Source organism: Crocodylus siamensis, chromosome 4 (assembly GCF_052110815.1).
Source record: "Crocodylus siamensis isolate JL-2025a chromosome 4, ASM5211081v1, whole genome shotgun sequence".
In the NCBI taxonomy this organism is placed as follows: domain Eukaryota; kingdom Metazoa; phylum Chordata; order Crocodylia; family Crocodylidae; genus Crocodylus; species Crocodylus siamensis.
In genome coordinates this window covers 166,438,029-166,457,217 of record NC_143398.1, presented here as the reverse complement: position 1 = coordinate 166,457,217, position 19,189 = coordinate 166,438,029, and the positions used below count along the sequence as shown (strand labels likewise).

The 19,189-nt window shown below is 44.5% G+C and overlaps 1 protein-coding gene across 3 annotated transcripts in view; it reads right to left on the bottom strand.

Annotated features, from left to right (window-relative positions):
• PARD3B (par-3 family cell polarity regulator beta) overlaps positions 1-19,189 on the bottom strand; it is a 765,403-nt gene that overhangs the window by 685,330 nt on the left and 60,884 nt on the right. For all 3 annotated transcript variants that reach the window (XM_090044807.1, XM_090044808.1, XM_090044806.1), the window contains exon 3: positions 9,524-9,625. In XM_090044807.1, the coding sequence (XP_089900933.1) occupies positions 9,524-9,625 (102 nt within the window). The remainder of the gene's footprint in view (positions 1-9,523; positions 9,626-19,189) is intronic.

Below are 19,189 nucleotides of genomic sequence, written 5' to 3'. Positions count from 1 at the left end.
TGTTCAATACTGAAAAGTGCAGGGTGCTGCACTTGGGCAATAGTAGCCAACAGCACGCTTATTAAGATGGGAAACTCCCTTCTTGAAAGCACAGAGGCAGAAAGGGATCTTGGAGTCATTACTGACTCCAAGATGAACATGGGCCGACAATGCGAGGTCACTGTTGGCAGGGCTAACCGGACCTTGTCGTGCATCCACAGGTGCATCTCTAGCAGGGCCAAGGAGGTGATCCTCCCCCTCCATGCAACACTGGTCAGGCCACAGCTGGAGTACTACGTCCAGTTCTGTGCACCCCACTTCAGGGATATGGACAACATTGAGAAGGTCCAGCGGAGGGCCACCCGCATGATCTGGGGACAACAGGGCAGACCCTACAATGAGAGACTGCAGGACCTGAACCTGTTCAGCCTTCACAAGAGAAGGCTGAGGGGGGACCTGGTGACCATCTATAAACTCACTACGGGGGACCAGAAGGGTTTGGGAGAGACCTTGTTTCCCCTAGCACTCCCTGGCTAACAAGGAATAACGGCCACAAGTTGCTGGAGAGTAGGTTTAGATTAGACATTCGTAAGAATTACTTCACAGTTAGGGCAGCTAGGATCTGGAACCAACTTCCAAGGGAAGTGGTGCTGGCTCCTACCCTGGGGGTCTTTAAGAAGGGGCTTGAGGCCTACCTGGCTGGAGTCATTTAAGCCCAGTTTTTCTCCTGCCCAGGCAGGGGGGTCGGACTTGAAGATCTACAAGGTCCCTTCCAACCCGACTTCTATGATTCTATGAACCTGGATTGCCTTTTATGATGAGATGACTGGCTCTGTGGATGTGGGGAGATGGGTGGATGTGACGTACCTTGATTTGATCAAGGCTTTTGATGCAGGTCTCCCACAACATTCTCACAGGCAAGCTAAATACAGGCTGGATGAATGGACTCTAAGGTGGACAGAAAACGGTCTGGAGCATCAGGCTCAGAGGATAGTAATCAGTGGCTCAACGTCTAGTTGGCAGCAGGTATCAAGTGGAGCACCCCAAAGGTCAGTCTTGGGGCCAGTTTTGTTCAATATCTTCATCAACTACCTGGAAGATGACATAGAGTGCACCCTCAGCAAGTCTGCAGATGACACCAAGCTGAGAGGTGTAGTAGATATGCTAGAGGGTAGGAATAGGATTCAGAGTGACCTAGACAAATTGGAGGACTGGCCCAAAAGAAAATCTCATGTGGTTCAACAAGGACAAGAGCAAAGTCCTGCACTTAGGATGGAACAATCCCATGTACCAATACAGGCTGGGGGCTTATTGGCTGGGCAGAAGCTCTGCAAAAAAGGACCTGTGAGCTACAGTGAAAAATAAGCTGAATGTAAGCCACCAGTACGCCCTAGTTGCCAAGAAGGCTAATGGCATACCGGGCTGCATCGGTAGGTGTATTGCCAGCAGGTCAAGGGAAGTGATTATTCCCCTCTATTCAGCACTGGTGAAGCCTGTGTCCAGTTTTGTGTCCCCCACTACAGAAGGGATGTGGACAAATGAGAAAGAATCCAGTGGAGGGCAACAGAAGTGGTTAGCAGACTGGGGCACATGAGTTATGAGGAGACTCGGAGGGAACTGGGTTCATTTAGTCTAGAAAAGTAAAGATGGGGGGGATTTAATAGCAGCCTTCAACTACCTGAACGGGTATTTGAAAGAGGATGGAGCTAAACTATTCTTAGCAGTGACAGATGACAGAACAAGGAGCAACAGTCTCAAATTGCAGCAAGGGAAGTTTAGGTTAGATATTAGGAAGAATTTTTTCACTAGGAGGGTGAGAACACTGGAAAAGATTGCCCAGAGAGGCTGTAGACTCTCCATCCTTAGAGATTTTTAAGACCTAGCTAGACAAAGCCTTGGCTGGGATGATCTAATTGGGGATGGTCATATTTTGAGCAGTCGACTGGACTAGATGACCTCCTGAGGTCCCTTCCAACCCTCATTTTCTATGATTCTATGATATATGGCCTTCTTTACCTCACCAAAGCTTTCGACTGTCAGCCAAGAAAATGTTACGGGGAATACTTCTGAAGTATGGATGCCTATCAAAATTTGTCACCATTCTCTGTCTGCTCCATGATGGTATATGAGCAGTGGTTCTCTGTAATGGATCCATCACAGATCCCTTTGAGGTTAAAATGGGAGTTAAGCAAGTCTGCACCATTACTCCAACACTTGTAACATTGAGGCAAGGAATATTGAGACATCTGACCACCAACAAGCTTCTAGCCGGAGCAGAGCTAAACTACCAACCGATGGTAAGCTGTTTAACCTCAGCAGACTCCAAGCCAAAACCAAGACCACCCCCAAGTACAATCGCTGAGCTCCAGTATGCTGATGATGCTGTAGTGTGTGTTCATTCAGAAGCAGACCTTCAGGCAATTGTTCAGGTCTTTACCAAGGTATACAAGAAAACGGGATTGACATTTAAACACATTCATAAGACCAAGGGCCTCCACCAACAAGCTCCTAATGAACAGTCCCCAACCCTAGTAGTCCAGATCCATGGAGAACACCACTGCCCGTACTTCAGAAACCATCTCTTGCAGAAGACTGACATCAACGGAGAAATCCAACATCACCTCAAATGTACAAGTGCAGCTTTTAGACTCTTGAAGAGAAATGGGTACTCGAAGTCAGCAACATCAGATCCGAAACTAAGTTCGTGGTTTATCAAGCAGTTATGATCCCCACCTTGCTGTACAGAGCTGAGATGTGGACAACATACAGGAGACATTTAAAGTTATTGGAGAAGTACCGTCAACACTGCCTGTGGAAAATCATCCAAATCCAGTTGGAAGAGAGACATACTAATGTTAGCATTCTCCCACAAGCAAACACCATGAGTACTGAGGCAATGATCACCTGACTTCAACTTTGTTGGGCCAGCCATGTCATTCAGATGTCTAACTCCAGAAGCAAGTTTTAGTCTCTCAGTTCAGCCAAGCTGTGCACTCAAGGAGGGCAAAGAAAGTGCTTCAGGGACATTTTCAAAGCCAACTTCAAAAAAATGTAACATTAATGTCAATTCATAGGAGACTATTGCCCAGGACCACCTGAAAAGAAGGAAGAGCCTGCTGCAGGTACCTCAGTACTTTGAAATCGCTTGACAACAGGAGATGGAAAAGCGGGAGCAACAGAAACAGCATGTTGTGGACCAAATCAAAAATCCAGCACTACCCACCCCACATAGAAACACATGTCCAAGCTGCAATAGTCTGTTAATCCTGGATAGGCCTCATCAGCCATCTTCAGACACACAGACAAGATAATCATGGAAGACAAGCATCCTCGACTGTGAGGGATTGCCAAAGAAGACTACTAAACCCCCCATGTTGCTCACCCAGATTTCCCCTTACCATCACCATGACTCTAGAATGAGAGGGCATAGAGATAAGCAGAAGCAGAAAGGAAGCTAGAACAGCAGCAGGCTAATCTCCAACATTATTGGACTGTGCTATCCACAGACTCCACCACAGCATGTCCATCCTAGGGCCAAGCCACTTCTTCAGTTCCTTCTTAAGGAAGGAGGAAGAGTACATTTTCTTTCGCCTCCTCTCCATCACAAAGAAGAGTCAGAAAAGCAGACTAAAGAGGTCCACAAAGATGAAGGAGGCCTGATCAGAAACCCCTTTTTGTAAAACAATACTGCCACTATTAATGTGATCCACTTTATCAGGATCTCTCCAGACAGCTGCTATGTAGAAAGCATAAGCTATGGAGAGTAGATGATGCATTAAGAGAAAACTATTTAGCAACAACAGGCAGCAGAAATGACTGAACTAGACCCAAGAGCAGCAATATCCAAGTCCCAGTAAGGCACCACTTCTCACAGGCAATTTGAGGATTGATTAAAAGATATCTTTACTAAGAGAGGAATGCTTTTCCAAGGAGTAATTGATATTCTATTGAATAAATGCCTCTGCTCACTCCATAGCACCAGTCCTTTCTAACAAGCTTTTCTATTTCCCCTCATGTCCGCACACACACACACCCCTCTAAAGTCTGCAGATTTCCCTTTCTAACCTTAGCAAATTAACTACCAGTCACAAGAGGCATCTATACAGTCAAAGCCACCTTTTCTCTGTGTCCCATTTCAGATCATTTAAGTAGTTCATAGAGATACAAAAAGGGGAGTGGGGGCAAGACTTGATACCAAACCCAAGAGCTAGCCATTTAAAATCTGTCAAGCAACTGATGTTTGAAACCAAGAACTAAGCACTTCTTAGAACTAAAATTTCATCTAAAAATGAAAGTTGTATGTCAAGTGTTTGGTACATATTCAATCCATTGTGATGTAAATGTTATGTTTAAAAGAGAAGTTAACTAAATTATCCTTTCATAACTAGGCATAGACATGTTCACAGCACACACAAATCTACTAAAATCCAAGATTTAGACAAAGGTCATGTATTCTTTCACATTAGAAATGACTGACAATATAATAACTTTTCTATTGTTCAAAAAGGGCTCTAATGCTTGCTAGCTTTTAAAGCTGTTACTCTACAAATTTAAAATGTCCAAGAAAGAAATAAAACCTTCTTCTTTATATTAGTAAAAAAATATTATAGCAATAGCTCCACCTTGTGAAAGACTTAAGGGCCTATAACAGACCTCAAGACGACCTTAAAATTATGGAATCCTACCTTGTCACTTCAGAAAGGAAGAATTTTCAAGTCAGTGACAGCCCATTAACTGTTGTATTTGTATTTCTATATTACACTTACAAATCTCAATATGGTGGAATACACACTGATAAAATACCAGTGAAACTTGACCACAAAATTGAAAATAAAAAACTCTACCGTCATTTAATACTATATGTAATATTGAAACCATAACTAACAGATGATAGAAAAATTATACCTTTTTTAGCCAAATAACTATTCTAATAAGGAGAGCTTTTGTACCAAAATTAAGATGTTGTATGAAAGTGGTCACAGCTGAATTTTCATAGGAGACAGATTCTTAAAAAAAAAAAAAAGAGAGCACCCCTTTGCTCAAAAGGAAGCTCATTTAATTCAAGTAAATGCTACAGATTCTGATTACATGTTTAATTCTGGAATTCCAAGATGGAGAGTCACAAGTCTCTAAACACTACTGTAATAGATTTTAAACAGTCTAAAGCTGTTCTGCAAGAAACTGGACAAGTAAAGGACAAGAGCCAACAAATGAACAGAGTAAACCTATCCTCCTTACCTACAGGCATATCTACATTAATCCTAGTTTAAGTAACACAAGCATGTTTCTCATGACCAGAATAGACCAGCCCTTTCTTTGCAACTGAAAAGTTGCAGTTTGAAGTCCATTTTTCATTTAACAATTATATTACAATAAAGACCACAAAATGTTAACAGTAAGCAAAATCCAAGCATACTTTGCCTTTTTTTAACAAATTATGGAATATATAAACTCTGTTTGCATTGACCAAAAGTATAGGTATAAACTATATTTGTATCTCCATTTTCAAAGAAAATATATGGTCTTCAGTACAACCACTAAAGTATTTGGTTCAGTACAAATAATAAGGTTTAATTATTATGCTAGGTGAAATGTATGTACAATACACATGGTCAGACTAAAGGAGTGAATGGTTCTTTCTGTTCTTAGTATATAATCAGCTTTACTTACTGATTTTATTTGCTTTCCTCCACAAAAAGTTGATAAACCCTCCTCTAATTGACAATGCTCTCAACAAAGTTACTCTCCAAACTCACATGAATGTCATAAAGGAAGGGAATAAGCAAACACGGTAATGTGTCTTCTTGATTACATGATGGTTTCTACAAAACCTGCAGAATAAGAATGATGCAATGAAGAGCCACAAGAAGTCCTGTTTGTGTAACAGCCATGCAGAAAAGAAAGATGCAACAAAACAGCTAATACTGGATTAATACCACTAGATAATAAAAGGTTTTATGCCTTATTATGAAGGTTTTCTGTAAGATGTTGGAAACCTGGAAACCATCTGTGGCAGAAATCTGGAGCAGGCTTCAATCAACTAGGTAAGTCCTCAACACTACATAGATGTTCTGTACACTTGCTTGTATGCTTTCGTTAAAGAAGAATTATGTAAGGAAGTTAACTAATTCCTATAAGTACCCATCAAAATACTATCTAGGTTAGAGTCAAGGCTTTTAAAAAACTGGTGGTTACAGGGATGGATGATTTTCATTCTTATGAATCTAATCACTTACTCTGTGAAGCCAAAACATTTTTTAAGTCATATTAAGAGATTAAAATAAATAGTGGAGGTAGGTAAAATTAGATATTCAATTTCTACATACAGATAGATCATTGAAGGCAACATAAGTCTGCTTTTCCAACATACCATAAAAAGGATTCTGGGTCTTGCAATTCATATTTCTATTCTATGTCACTACTACCCCAGACACTGCTCTTGGATTTAGCACATAAAAACACGTCTGGAAACTTTATGAGGAGTTATTTCTCAAGTGCTTTGCCATAAACTACAGAAGTTATATCGACTTTTAAAGCACCATATTTACTTGCACACAAGACTGCCCCCCCTCCCAGCATTTATCATGAAGGAAAAAGTTTTGTCTTACATTTGCTTACAAAGAAACCTCATTACATTGTCCATCATTAAGCTGCTGCCAAAAGCAGCCTGTGCCCAGTAATGGAAACCAACTATGAAGTTGATTAAATGTAGCCAACACTGAGCATGACCATAAAAAGCACATGGTCCATATTGGGCAAACATATTGACAAACATATTGATAAGAACCTATCACAAGGGTAGGTTGGTACAGCCAACCTGAATAACACACATGGTACCCCATTGAGTACACTTGCCCTTAGTGCCGACGTTTTTTTTCATGTCATGGTGAGCCACTACACTGAATACATTTCGACTTCTACAGCTGGACTATATCCTTCCTTCCCCTTTCCAATTATTCCCATTTCTTCACTAGCCTCAAGTGTCTGGTAAACATCACCAAACAGGGCCTCAGACAGCTCATCCAGAATCCCTCTATCACTCCCTTACTCAGCCTGTCACATATGATTAGTGCAGCCCTGCCCCCCATGAGGTGGAGCCAAACCAGGTTGCCCTGTGCCTCATTTGCATATAAGTTTTTGGAGGATCCCAGAATTCATGATAAGAACACCTGGTTCCAGTCAGAAGTGAGGGGCTAACTACCACATAGAGCACAAATCCTTTCCAGGGTGGGGGGGCTATCTCGAGTAGACACACAGAGCAGTACTGAGCTATGGGGTCACCATGGCTAGAACACTGCTGACTACTGCAGCCCAGCCCAATGAACTACAATAGATGGTAAATCATGAACCTCTTGACTTTGGACTGATCTCATGCGTAGTCTGTATTATATAAATAGGTACAGAAAAGTGCTGCTTAAAAGTGTGCTTAAGGAGTATTTGTGCTAAAATTTATAGCCTTTTCAAAAAAGGTAAAATGTAGGGCTGTGTGAAGCTTTGGTCGGCGAGTCAATTCAGCGGGCATTTGGCCCAAGTTTCAGAGGCCAAGACTGAATCAAATCAGAACCCTCCAAATCGATTCAGACAGATTTGATGATTCGGACATAGAAGCAGCTTTAAATGTTTTTTCTACATACCTCAAAGTACCAGCCAGCTCATGAATGCTGAGATGCTGGGGCAGATGGAGCATCCCACGAAAGCATGAGGGGGGCTCCCCAGTGCACTTGGCAGTGGGCCCCGAAATAAACCAGAAGCACTTCCAGTCCACTTCTGGGTCCACTGGGAAGCGCACAGGTGCCCCCCCGGCTCGGCAACTGGTGCCTTCTGGGTCGGGGGGGGGACCTGGAGTTCCCCACGGCTTATTGCCAAGCTGGGGGGTGTAGGGGGGCTCTCCTGTGTCCTTGGTGGCAGAACCGGAAGCGGACCGGATGTACTTCCAGTCCACTTCCGAGTTCACCACTGAGCATGTGGACGGGGGCCCCCCTGCACTCCCGTGGGATGCTCCAACTGCCCCACTATCACAGTGTTCACAAGCCACACCTCGTACCTCAAGGTACACAGAAAAAAATTGAAAGCTCTGTCTATATCCAAATCACCGATTCTTCAAATCGGCACCAAATCTTCAGATCTGGATTCGGCCGAACAAATCACAACAATGAATCAAATCAACCAGTCAAATAACTGTCCCCAGTTTGGGTCAAATTCAAATTGAATATGGCCTGTTTCACACACCCCTAGTAAAATGTATCAATTGTGGATTGTTATCCAAAACAGTACCATTAACATGGCTACATTAAACTGAAATATATGAACCACTGTTTCAGTTTTACTGTAAGACGGCCTAATATGATCTCAGTGGCAGCCTCACATGCTCTCCAAACAATGTACAATTCAATGGAAAACATTTAGAGACTATAAATTTCATTAGATGCCTACTTTAAATGCATACAATGGACTATTTTCTTGCAATTGCTAATTCAGTGAAATACAACTAATCTGGAATGAAATGCTCTAAAGCCCTCACTACCACTCGCCATATAATTACTTTCAAAATGTATAGGTTTTTTTAGCATTAGTTAAAATATTTAGTATTATAAAGGAATCTAACATTTTGAACTGATAATTATTAGAGGCAGCAAGTCAAATCTAAGTGCAAAGAAACAGTTTCCATCTAACAAACAGGAATCCCTCTTCCCTCTCATTTATATTTGTACAAAGTAGTTTGCAGCCTATGGATCATTCTTTCATCATCAGTGTTAGTAGTGGCAAAAAGTTTATTTTTTTAATATGGGACGTTTCCTTAAATGGACAATAAAAACTAGAATTTTTAGTTTTTATTTCTTTTTCAAGCATACTTTAATACTTTCAGGATTTTAGATTTTATGTATACAATATATTGAAATTATGAACTGTACTACGCATTATAAACTGCAAATAATTTATCTGTCAATTCACCCAATTGAAGCTTGTCTGTCCGAATCACTAGGCAACATGTCTGGTATTTCTATGCAGATAGACGACCCCTCCACTCTGGAATTCCCAAGTGGAGACCCATGGTTTTAGGAATTCCCATGAGACGTGTACTCAAGCGGCCACACAGACTTTCAGTTCTCTTGCAGAGCGCATTGATTTTTTGTGAAAATCAAAAGAAAGACGCTCCTTGTGTGTTCATCCCAAAACATTAAATTTAGAAACAGTATTAATGGCACAAAGTTGAATACTGTATTTAATTACATCTCTCTCCTTTACCAAAAACCATCTGAGTTTGATAGAAACTTTGACTGAAAGGGTCATTTTAAGTCAAGTATCAAAAACTTACAAGACTACTTCAACTCCTTTTGCTATACTTAGTGCTGTTGCAATACAACTGAATGAAAACAGTAACTGTAGCACTCTGAAGTGGATGTGCTCAATTTGAAAACATACCAAACTGCTGCATCACCTTTGCTCATGAAGTTCATGCTGTTATTTGATGTACACAGAGAAGTAAATATAATATTGGAATTTAAAACTCCCCTGGTTACTGACATGCATGCTTTTCATCTACCTTATCTTTGTCTTCCACAACATCTGCCAGCACATCATCAGGGTCCAGGATCCCTCCATCTGTATACTCCAGGTGGTGAATATTCACCCAGTAAGCAGGGTCCTAGGGAGAGGGGAAAAACAGACACTGTCAAGCTTTTTTAAAAATTGATAGTTTGATCAAAACAAATATTCCATTAGACTAGTCTATATTTTACTTCCCTCTTCTTTACTAAAGGGAAGAACAAAAGAGAATCTACCTTTGATTAAATTTTTCACCTGGAAATAATTTAATAATATTGGTAGGGGTTTCTTCAAGAAAAAAAAACAAAAAACCCTTTCTACCAATAATATATTAAGCAACTTGATCCTAAGCATTGCTCTGTCATACACTAATTCTTTGTTTACCCAATATAAACAAGGCCAGATTACGGTTATATATAAAAAAAAGTAGATAAATCAAGCTGCTTCACTTAATTTAAAAAACAAAAACAAAAAACGTCATGAGTTTGTAAGACAGTAAATACTCTTTTTAAAATGATGTCCCTCCCCCGGGAGTATTTCCTGCATATGAAAGTAATATCCATCTCCCAAAAAGAGAGTTGATCCATGGATCTCTAGAGGCATACTGCACAAAATAGTTTTCCCAACCAAGGAGCTTGAGTTATCTATGCAACTCAACAAGATACAGTAGGAAACAAGTTTCAGACCTCTAAAGATAATGCACTCCTCATATCCTTAAACATAACTACTCCCTTTCAATAGAAGACTTAACCCTTCTTCCCTCACAGCAAAAGCACAACTCCAGTCCACTTTATATCAAGAAAGGCCATAAACATACAACTCTGTGACGGAACACTGAATCAGCAGTTAGTGATCAATAATGTTGGCAAATATTATGCTGACTTGCTCATCCTTTCTGAAACAAGCTAAAAAAAAATTTAAAATGACAACATGTTTAAACTACATAAGAGGTGTAGATGAAAAGAGAAGTGTTAATGCCTTTGAATTAAAGCAAAAAACAAAGAATGCCATTATATTCTTAATTCATGCCAGTCTACATGAAAAAAAAAGTTCAGTTATTCAGTACAGGGGACAATTCTAAAAGTTGAAAGGAAGGTTAAAGGCAATACCATTACTGATAGATGAAATCAGCACTCATAGAAATTCCCTGACTACAACAGACTGAGGAGCAACAGCACAGAGCTGAGGACAGAAAGTTAAACCGGGACTTTCCCTGCACTCCTGCATCATGTTGCATGGTTATAATGTCAGATTTCCAACTTAAACTGCTCACTGATTCAGAGAAAGAGAGAGAGAGCACAAACATGAAATGATGTTGGAATAAAGGCCCTGTGTTCCTAGTCTCAATCACCCTCTTCTAGTCTTGCCTCCCACATTTTCTGTTCCCTTTAACAGCCTTTCCTTCTCACCTTATCCCATTACCTTAACACTTAAGACAAAACTAGAAAAAAACAAAACAAAAGAAGTTAAATCAACATAATACTTGACAGCTCCGCTGCATCCTTTTCCTCCACTCCTAACCTATGTCTGTAGACCGCTAGGTCCTTGAACACAGGCTCCAGCCCCTACCCCAAATTGTGGCTAAAGCTGCAACTGTTGCCTGCCCCCCACGCCTACCACCTCTGCACCCTATCTTCCCTCCACCACAAAGCCTCTGTTCCTCTGCCTGCCCCTGTTCCTCCCCTTCTTACCTTTGCTTCATGCCAGTAGGCTTTGTGTATGGCTGCAGCTGTGCTCAGTGCTCCAGGCTAAAACAGGAATGGAGCCTGCCAGCATGAAGCAAAGGCTAGGGGTAAGTGGAAGACAGCAGAGGCGGGAGGGGGCAGGAGAGACCAAAGGCTGGGGGGGGGGGGAGCAATGGTAGAAGACAGGCACAACCAAGGGGCAGGCTGCTTGACCTCCCCACACTACCTGCCACCCCAATGCCTGCACTCCTGAAGTGGTGGCGGGGTGGGGGAAATGAATTAAACAAGATCCTCCAATAATTAGATTTCTATACACGGAAAATTTTTTTAAAAATATCGGTTTTCCTCGCCATCTAATTAATGGAGGGGTGTCATCTTGAATTCAAGATCATCTTAGATTCAAGTAAATATGATAAGCATGCTGTTTCAAATCCTACTACAGTCTTCAGTAAAAACAGGACCAGCTTTCACTGTACATTATAGCACGATCAGACCCATTTATTCCCAATTCACATCTTTATTACTCTGATGAGATTAATACAAAACATATACTAGGAAGCCAAGAATATTTCACCCTTCTAAAGGTAATATTTAGACAAGTCATTTTCCCTAACAACCTTATCCTTTCTTTTATTCTGTAAGCTGTATATTATAGGGCTTTTCAATTCATAAAACAAAGGTTACAAACCATTACCTTCTTGTAAATTAACAAATATCTCAAAGTCATCACATAACAGTTTAAATTAAACTTTTGAGTACAAGTCTTCGACACAGAAACTTATTTAGCTGCACGAAAAAATATATTTACTTTATTCTGCCTGTGTTTAAGCCCTCAGCTTTTAAAAAAAAGGATAAATATATTTTTATCAGCTTTCAAGCAGATGTGGTACATTATTAGCTCCAAGACAGAACAGCTAGTGCTACTGCTTCATCTGCAGAGGAATAACATAACAGACATTAGTATGCATCCTCTCTATTGCTGCAGACACTTCCAGAACAACTTGACTGCTCACCATACTCACCATAAGATTTTTGGTCTCTATCTGTTTGGTGTTGGGTGTAACATGGCTGATTAAGGAAAGACTAATTAGGCAAATAAAAATATATCTTTGTTTGTAATATGCCTGTTTATTCTGGGAATTAGCCTGCAATCTCGCACTGAAGCCACCCATTTGCAAATTGTATACGTTTGTTCATTTTGCCTATCTTCAAGAAAAGGGAGAGGAGGATCCACGCAGTGAACCAAAGACTGCGGAGCTAGTGTCATCAGGAAGGCTTTGGCTTCCATGACCACAGCCCGCTCTTTGGCAAGAGAGGCAGTGAGCTGCTGGGAAGAGATGGCCTCCACCTCTCCCCCCTGGGGAGGAGGCTCTTCTCACCCAGGCTGGCTGACCTGCTCCACCGGGCTTTAAACTAAGCCCGCTGGGGGATGGGGGGACTACTGCCACTGCTGGCCCACTGAGCGACCCTTGCAAAGCCAGCAGACCAAGGCACTTAAGGGAGCCCACCCTGCCCCAGCCCTGGCACAACCTGTGGGCAAGGCAAGAGCCCCTAAGGGCACACTTGCCTGCCTGTACACTAATGCCAGGAGCCTGGGTACCAAGCAGGAGGAGCTTGTCCTCCTGCTCAGTGCAAAGAATCATGACGTCATTGGGATAACGGAGACCTGGTGGGACTCCACCCATGAATGGACCACGGGTATAGAGGGCTATACCCTGTACAGGAGGGATCGTGTTGACAAAAGGGGCGGGGGTGTAGCTCTCTATGTGAAGGAAAGCTACATGTCCCTGCAAGCTGATGTTGGCGACCGGCATGGACAGCTAGAGACCCTCTGGGTAAAAATTCGTTGGAAAAACGGCAACGGGGACACAACGGTGGGAGTCTACTACAGACCTCCCACTCAAAGTCCTGAGCTTGACCAGGGGTTCGCCTGGGAACTGACTGAGGCCGCTTGCTCCAGGACCTTGGTTGTCATGGGTGACTTCAATTACCCGGACATCTCCTGGGAAGATCACTCAGCAAAATCCGAACGGTCACAAAGCTTTCTCTAGTGCGTGGATGACCTCTACCTGACTCAAGAAGTCTATGGGCCAATAAGAGGCAAAGCGCTGCTCGACCTGGTACTGGCTACAGGGGAAGACCTAATCGGCAACCTAGTGATTGATAGGAAGCTGGGTGACAGTGACCACAAGCTGATCACCTTCACCATCTGCCGTAAAGCTGGCAAGTCAGTCAGCAACACAGAAGTCCTTGACTTCAGAAAAGCCGACTTTGACAAGCTCAAGAGGCTTGTCGGTCAGGCCCTCAGGGACCATGACCCCAGGGAGATGGGAGCTCAAGAAGAGTGGTTGCTTCTCAAGGAAGCGATCCTCAATGCACAAGCTAAATTTATCCCAACACGGAGGAAAGGCAGCAAGAAGGCACAGCAGCCCCCCTGGCTCTCCAGGGACCTAGCGGACCTCCTGCGGCTAAAAAGGAAAGCCTACAAAGGATGGAGGACGGGATTCACCTCCAAGGAAGATTACTCCGCACTGGTCCGGTCCTGCAGGGAGCAAACCAGGAAAGCCAAGGCTGCAACTGAACTCCAACTAGCTTCAGGCATCAAGGACAACAAAAAGTCCTTTTTCAGATATGTGGGGAGCCAGAGGAAAAGCAAGGGCAATGTTGGACCCCTGCTAAACCAGATGGGGCAACTGACAACTGACGCCCAGGAAAAAGCCAACCTATTAAATACGTACTTTGCATCAGTCTTTCATCAGTCCCATGGGACGCCCATGCCTGCTACGGGACAGGGAGATCCGGGTGTTGGGGATCCTTTACCCTCCATAAATGCTGACCTCGGGAAGGAACATCTTGAGAAGCTGGATACCTTCAAGTCAGCCGGCCCTGACAATCTGCACCCCAAGGTACTCAAGGAGCTGGCGAGTGTCATAGCCCAGCCCCTGGCACGGATCTTTGAAAACTCCTGGCACTCTGGTGTAGTGCCCAAAGACCGGAAGAAGGCCAATGTGGTGCTGATCTTCAAGAAAGGGAGGAGAGTGGATCCGGCTAACTACAGGCCCATTAGCCTGACTTCTATCCTGGGGAAGATCTTAGAAAAGTTTATTAAAGAGGCCATCCTTGATGGACCGGCCCAGGCTAACATCCTAAGGGATAGCCAGCACGGGTTTGTTGCGGGTAGGTCTTCTTTGACCAATCTCATTTCCTTCTACGACCAGGTGACCTATCACCTGGACGAGGGAGAAGAGATTGATGTCATATATCTTGACTTCAAAAAAGTCTTCGATCTGGTATCCCACGATCACCTCTTGGTCAAACTGCCCAGTTGTGGCCTTGGCTCCACCATGATCCGCTGGCTGGGAAACTGGCTCTGTGGTCGGACCCAGAGGGTTGTAATCGATGGCAGTCACTCATCGTGGTGCCCTGTGATCAGTGGGGTCCCTCAAGGCTCTGTCCTGGGACCCATACTGTTCAACATCTTCATTAATGATGTGGACATTGGAGTCAAGAGTGGACTGGCCAAGTTCGCCGATGACACCAAACTTTGGGGCAGAGCACCCATGCCAGAAGATAGGCAGGTGATCCAGGCTGACCTGGACAAGCTCAGCAAATGGGCGGACAAGAACCTGATGGTGTTTAACACCGAAAAATGCAAGGTTCTCCACCTGGGAAGGAAAAACCTGCAGCATCCTTATCGGCTCGGTAGTGCCACGCTGGCTAGCACTACAGAAGAAAGAGACCTGGGGGTCATCATTGACTACAAGATGAACATGAGCCTGCAATGCGATGCTGCAGCTAGTAAAGCGACCAAAACACTGGCTTGCATCCATTGATGCTTCTCGAGCAAATCCCGGAACGACGTTCTCCCCTTGTACTCAGCCTTGGTGAGGCCGCAGCTGGAGTGCTGCGTCCAGTTTTGGGCTCCACAATTCAAAAAGCATGTGGAGAAGCTTGAGAGAGTCCAGAGGAGAGCCACGCGCATGATCAGAGGTCAGGAAAACACATCTTACGATGATAGGCTGAGAGCCATGGGACTCTTTAGCCTGGAAAAGCGCAGGCTCAGGGGTGATCTGATGGCCACCTGTAAGTTTATCGGGGTGACCACCAGGATCTGGGGGAACGTTTGTTCACCAGAGCGCCCCAAGGGATGACAAGGTTGAATGGTCACAAACTCCTGCAAGACCGTTTCAGGCTGGACACAAGGAAGAATTTCTTTACTGTCCGAGCCCCCAAGGTCTGGAACAGTCTGCCAGCGGAGGTGGTTCAAGCACCTACTTTGAACACCTTCAAGAGTAAATTGGATGCTTATCTTGCTGGGATCCTATGACCCCAGCTGACTTCCTGCCCTTTGGGCAGGGGGCTGGACTCGATCTCCCAAGGTCCCTTCCAGCCCTAATGTCTATGAAATCTATGAAACTGACAACTGGCGCCCAGGAAAAAGCCAACCTATTAAATGTCAGTCTTTAATCAGTCGCATGGGATGCCCATGCCCGCTACAGGACAGGGAGGTCTGGGTGAGGGAGATCCCCTGCCCTCCATCAATGCTGACCTCGTAAAGGAACACCTTGAGAGGCTGGATACCTTCAAGTCAGCCAGCCCTGACAATCTACACCCCAGGGTACTCAAGGAGCTGGCGAGCATCATAGCCCAGCCTCTGGCACGGACCTTTGAAATCTCCTGGCGCTCTGATGTAGTGCCCAAAGACTGGAAGAAGGCCAACGTGGTGCCTATCTTCAAGAAAGGGAGGAAAGTGGATCTGGCAAACTATAGGCCCATCAGCCTGACTTCTATCTTGGGGAAGATCTTAGAAAAGTTTATTAAAGAGGCCATCCTTAATGGACTGGCCGATGCCAACATCCTGAGGGATAGCCAGCATGGGTTTGTTGCAGGTAGGTCTTGTTTGACCAATCTCATTTCCTTCTGCAACCAGATGACCTATCACCTGGACAAGGGAGAAGAGATTGATGTCATATATCTTGACTTCAAAAAAGTCTTCGATCTGGTATCCCATGATCACCTCTTGGCGAAACTGGCCAACTGTGGCCTTGGGTCCACCACGATCCTTGGCTAAGGAATTGGCTCCACGGCTGGACCCAGAGGGTAGTAATTGATGGAAGTCAATAGTCATGGTGTCCTGTGACCAGTGGGGTCCCTCAAGGCTCTGTCCTTGGACCCATATTGTTCAACATCTTCATTAATGATGTGGACATTGGAGTCAAGAGCGGACTGGCCAAGTTTGCCGATGACACCAAACTTTGGGGCAAAGCATTCACACCGGAAGACAGGAGGGCGATCCAGGCTGACCTAGACAGGCTCAGCAAATGGGCGGATGAGAACCTGATGGTGTTTAACACCGAAAAATGCAAGGTTCTCCGCCTGGGAAGGAAAAACCTGCAGCATCCTTATAGGCTCGGTAGTGCCACGCTGGCTAGCACTACAGAAGAAAGAGACTTGGGGGTCATGATTTACCACAAGATGAACGTGAGCCTCCAATGTGATGCTGCGGCTAGAAAAGCGGCCAAAATGCTGGCTTGCATCTATAGATGTTTCTCAAGCAAATCCCGGGACATCGTTCTCCCCTTGTACTCGGCCTTGGTGAGGCCACAGCTGGAGTACTGCATCCAGTTTTGTGCTCCACAATTCAAAAAGGATGTGGAGAAGCTTGAGAGAGTGCAGAGGAGAGCCACGTGCATGATCAGAGGTCAGGAAAACAGACCTTACGACAACAGGCTGAGAGCCATGGGGCTCTTTAGCATGGAAAAGCACAGGCTCAGGGGTGATTTGATGGCCACCTATAAGTTTATCAGGGGTGACCATCAGGATCTGGGGGAACGTTTGTTCACCAGAGCGCCCCAAGGCATGACAAGGTCGAACGGTTATAAAGCTATTGCAAGACCATTTCAGGCTGGACATAAGAAAGAATTTCTTTACTGTCCAAGCCCCCAAGGCCTGGGACAGCCTGCCATCGGAGGTGGTTCAAGCACCTACACTGAACACCTTCAAGAGCAAATTGGATGCTTATCTTGCTGGGATCCTATGGCCCCAGCTGACTTCCTGCCCTTTGGACGGGGGGCTGGGCTCAATCTTCTGAGGTCCCTTCCAGCCCTAATATCTATGAAATCTATGAAATGTCCCATGGGGCACCTTGAGTGGTCCATTATCTGCTTCTCCAGAACATCTCAGTTAACATCTTTCACGCTAACCATTGGGCTTAACACTCCCTGTTGTGTACGATTGGGAAGCCAAGGGGTCCAGCACTGGGAGTTCCCAAGGACTGTAAGCGACTCAAGTTGAGGACTGGACAGGAAGCACACAAGGGACAAATTTCGTAACCTGGCAAAATTTGAAGGAAAAAAGATAAGAGTTTGAATATAAGAACGTCTTCTCACATTCAGATCTGATGTGCTTAAAAAAATAAATAAGTAAATACTCTTAATGGTGTGCAAACTGTGTGAAATGTACAATTGTGCGAAGTGTGCTGTGGGGCAGTTTTGAGTCCACACAAGTCCCTTGTCTCTAGGTCTCCCAACTAGCTGGGAGGGTGCCTGGGTGTGCCATCTAATGGAGCTTGCCCCCTTGCTCTGGAGCTAGCTAGGGGCAAATAGCACCAGGGACAATACTCGTCTCATTATAAAAGTTTAGGTATGTTTTAGTGGCACTGCTCCTGCTGCTGGGATGCTGACACCTGGGAGGTGGTGTCATTTCCCACCACCCTAGGGAAGGGCCACCCCGGCTGGGGCATTTGACAGATCTACCACTCAGATTTCCAATCCCCGATTAACATTCAGCCATGCCAGGGGGAGGTGTGCACACGGCTTGAGTGGCCAGCCTCCTGTCACTCCCACTGACCATCTGGCAACAACCACTGGCCAGGCAAGGATAAGGAGAGGATTGGGAGCTCTCATGCCAGCATGTGCCCTAGAGTCATGCCAGCAAGTTGCTTGTTATACCAGCTCTCTACTGAGGCTGGCAATTTCATGAAATAGATGCAAGGCTCTGGCAACCCTCCTATGGTGGCGTTACAGCTTCACAAGACATCTTAGTAGTGAAAGTAGCTATTGATAAAATGATGACTTAGAGCATCATTCTTCAGGGAAATGCTTGCAGGGAAGGATGATCCTATCACTGAGTCCTGCCCAAATGCTCCTAGCCCATTGTTACCATGACCCCTCAGCCATAAGGGGGACCTGGAATACCAAAGGACTACAGCTTTGATTGCTACCCAGCTGCTCCTGCAACCAGAAAAATGGCTCCACACCCATCTTCACTCACAGAGCAGCATATGGGACTGCTACCAACAATAGCAACAGTGCTTTTGCTGGGAAAGAGGGGTTGGGGACGAAGACGGTTAGAAGTATAGGGCAGCATGGGGTCATATTTTAGTCTCCTCCTCTTGGGGCTTCACCCCCTCAGCAACTCCTCTGCTTATATTTAAAATGTGAAAAAGCTGTCCCAGGAGTTGGTCCTTACCTGTATGGGTCGGAACTCTAGCAACCCTACCCCTAGCAACTAATGCACAGTATTTAAACTGGCACCAACTGATATCTACAGACCGATTTAGAGGTTTGCTTTTGGGAACTGGCTTGCAGGTAAAGCAGATATGCATTAGAACAATAGTCCAGGGGAACACAAGGGTTAACTGATTTCTAAAAGCTGATTTGTGACAACGTTTTCTTCAAGGCCCACTGGGTCTGAAGCCAGCAGACACACAGGGAAATTGAAGACATGAATAGTGTACCCAAGCAGAAATAAGGGACTCTGCAGCACTGCTGCCAGGTCAGTGTCCACTCCAGAGCCCTTGGGAATTCCGATTTTGGTAAACAGACCAAATTAGGAGGACATCGGAAAGAACCAAATTATGATGTGTGCATGTGATGTGTTTGTGAAACAAAAGAATGTGCTGACAGAACGCAGTGGGGATAGTATGATGATCACAGGCAGACCAGTTAACAATGCCCAGAAATGAAGAGTCAGAGGGA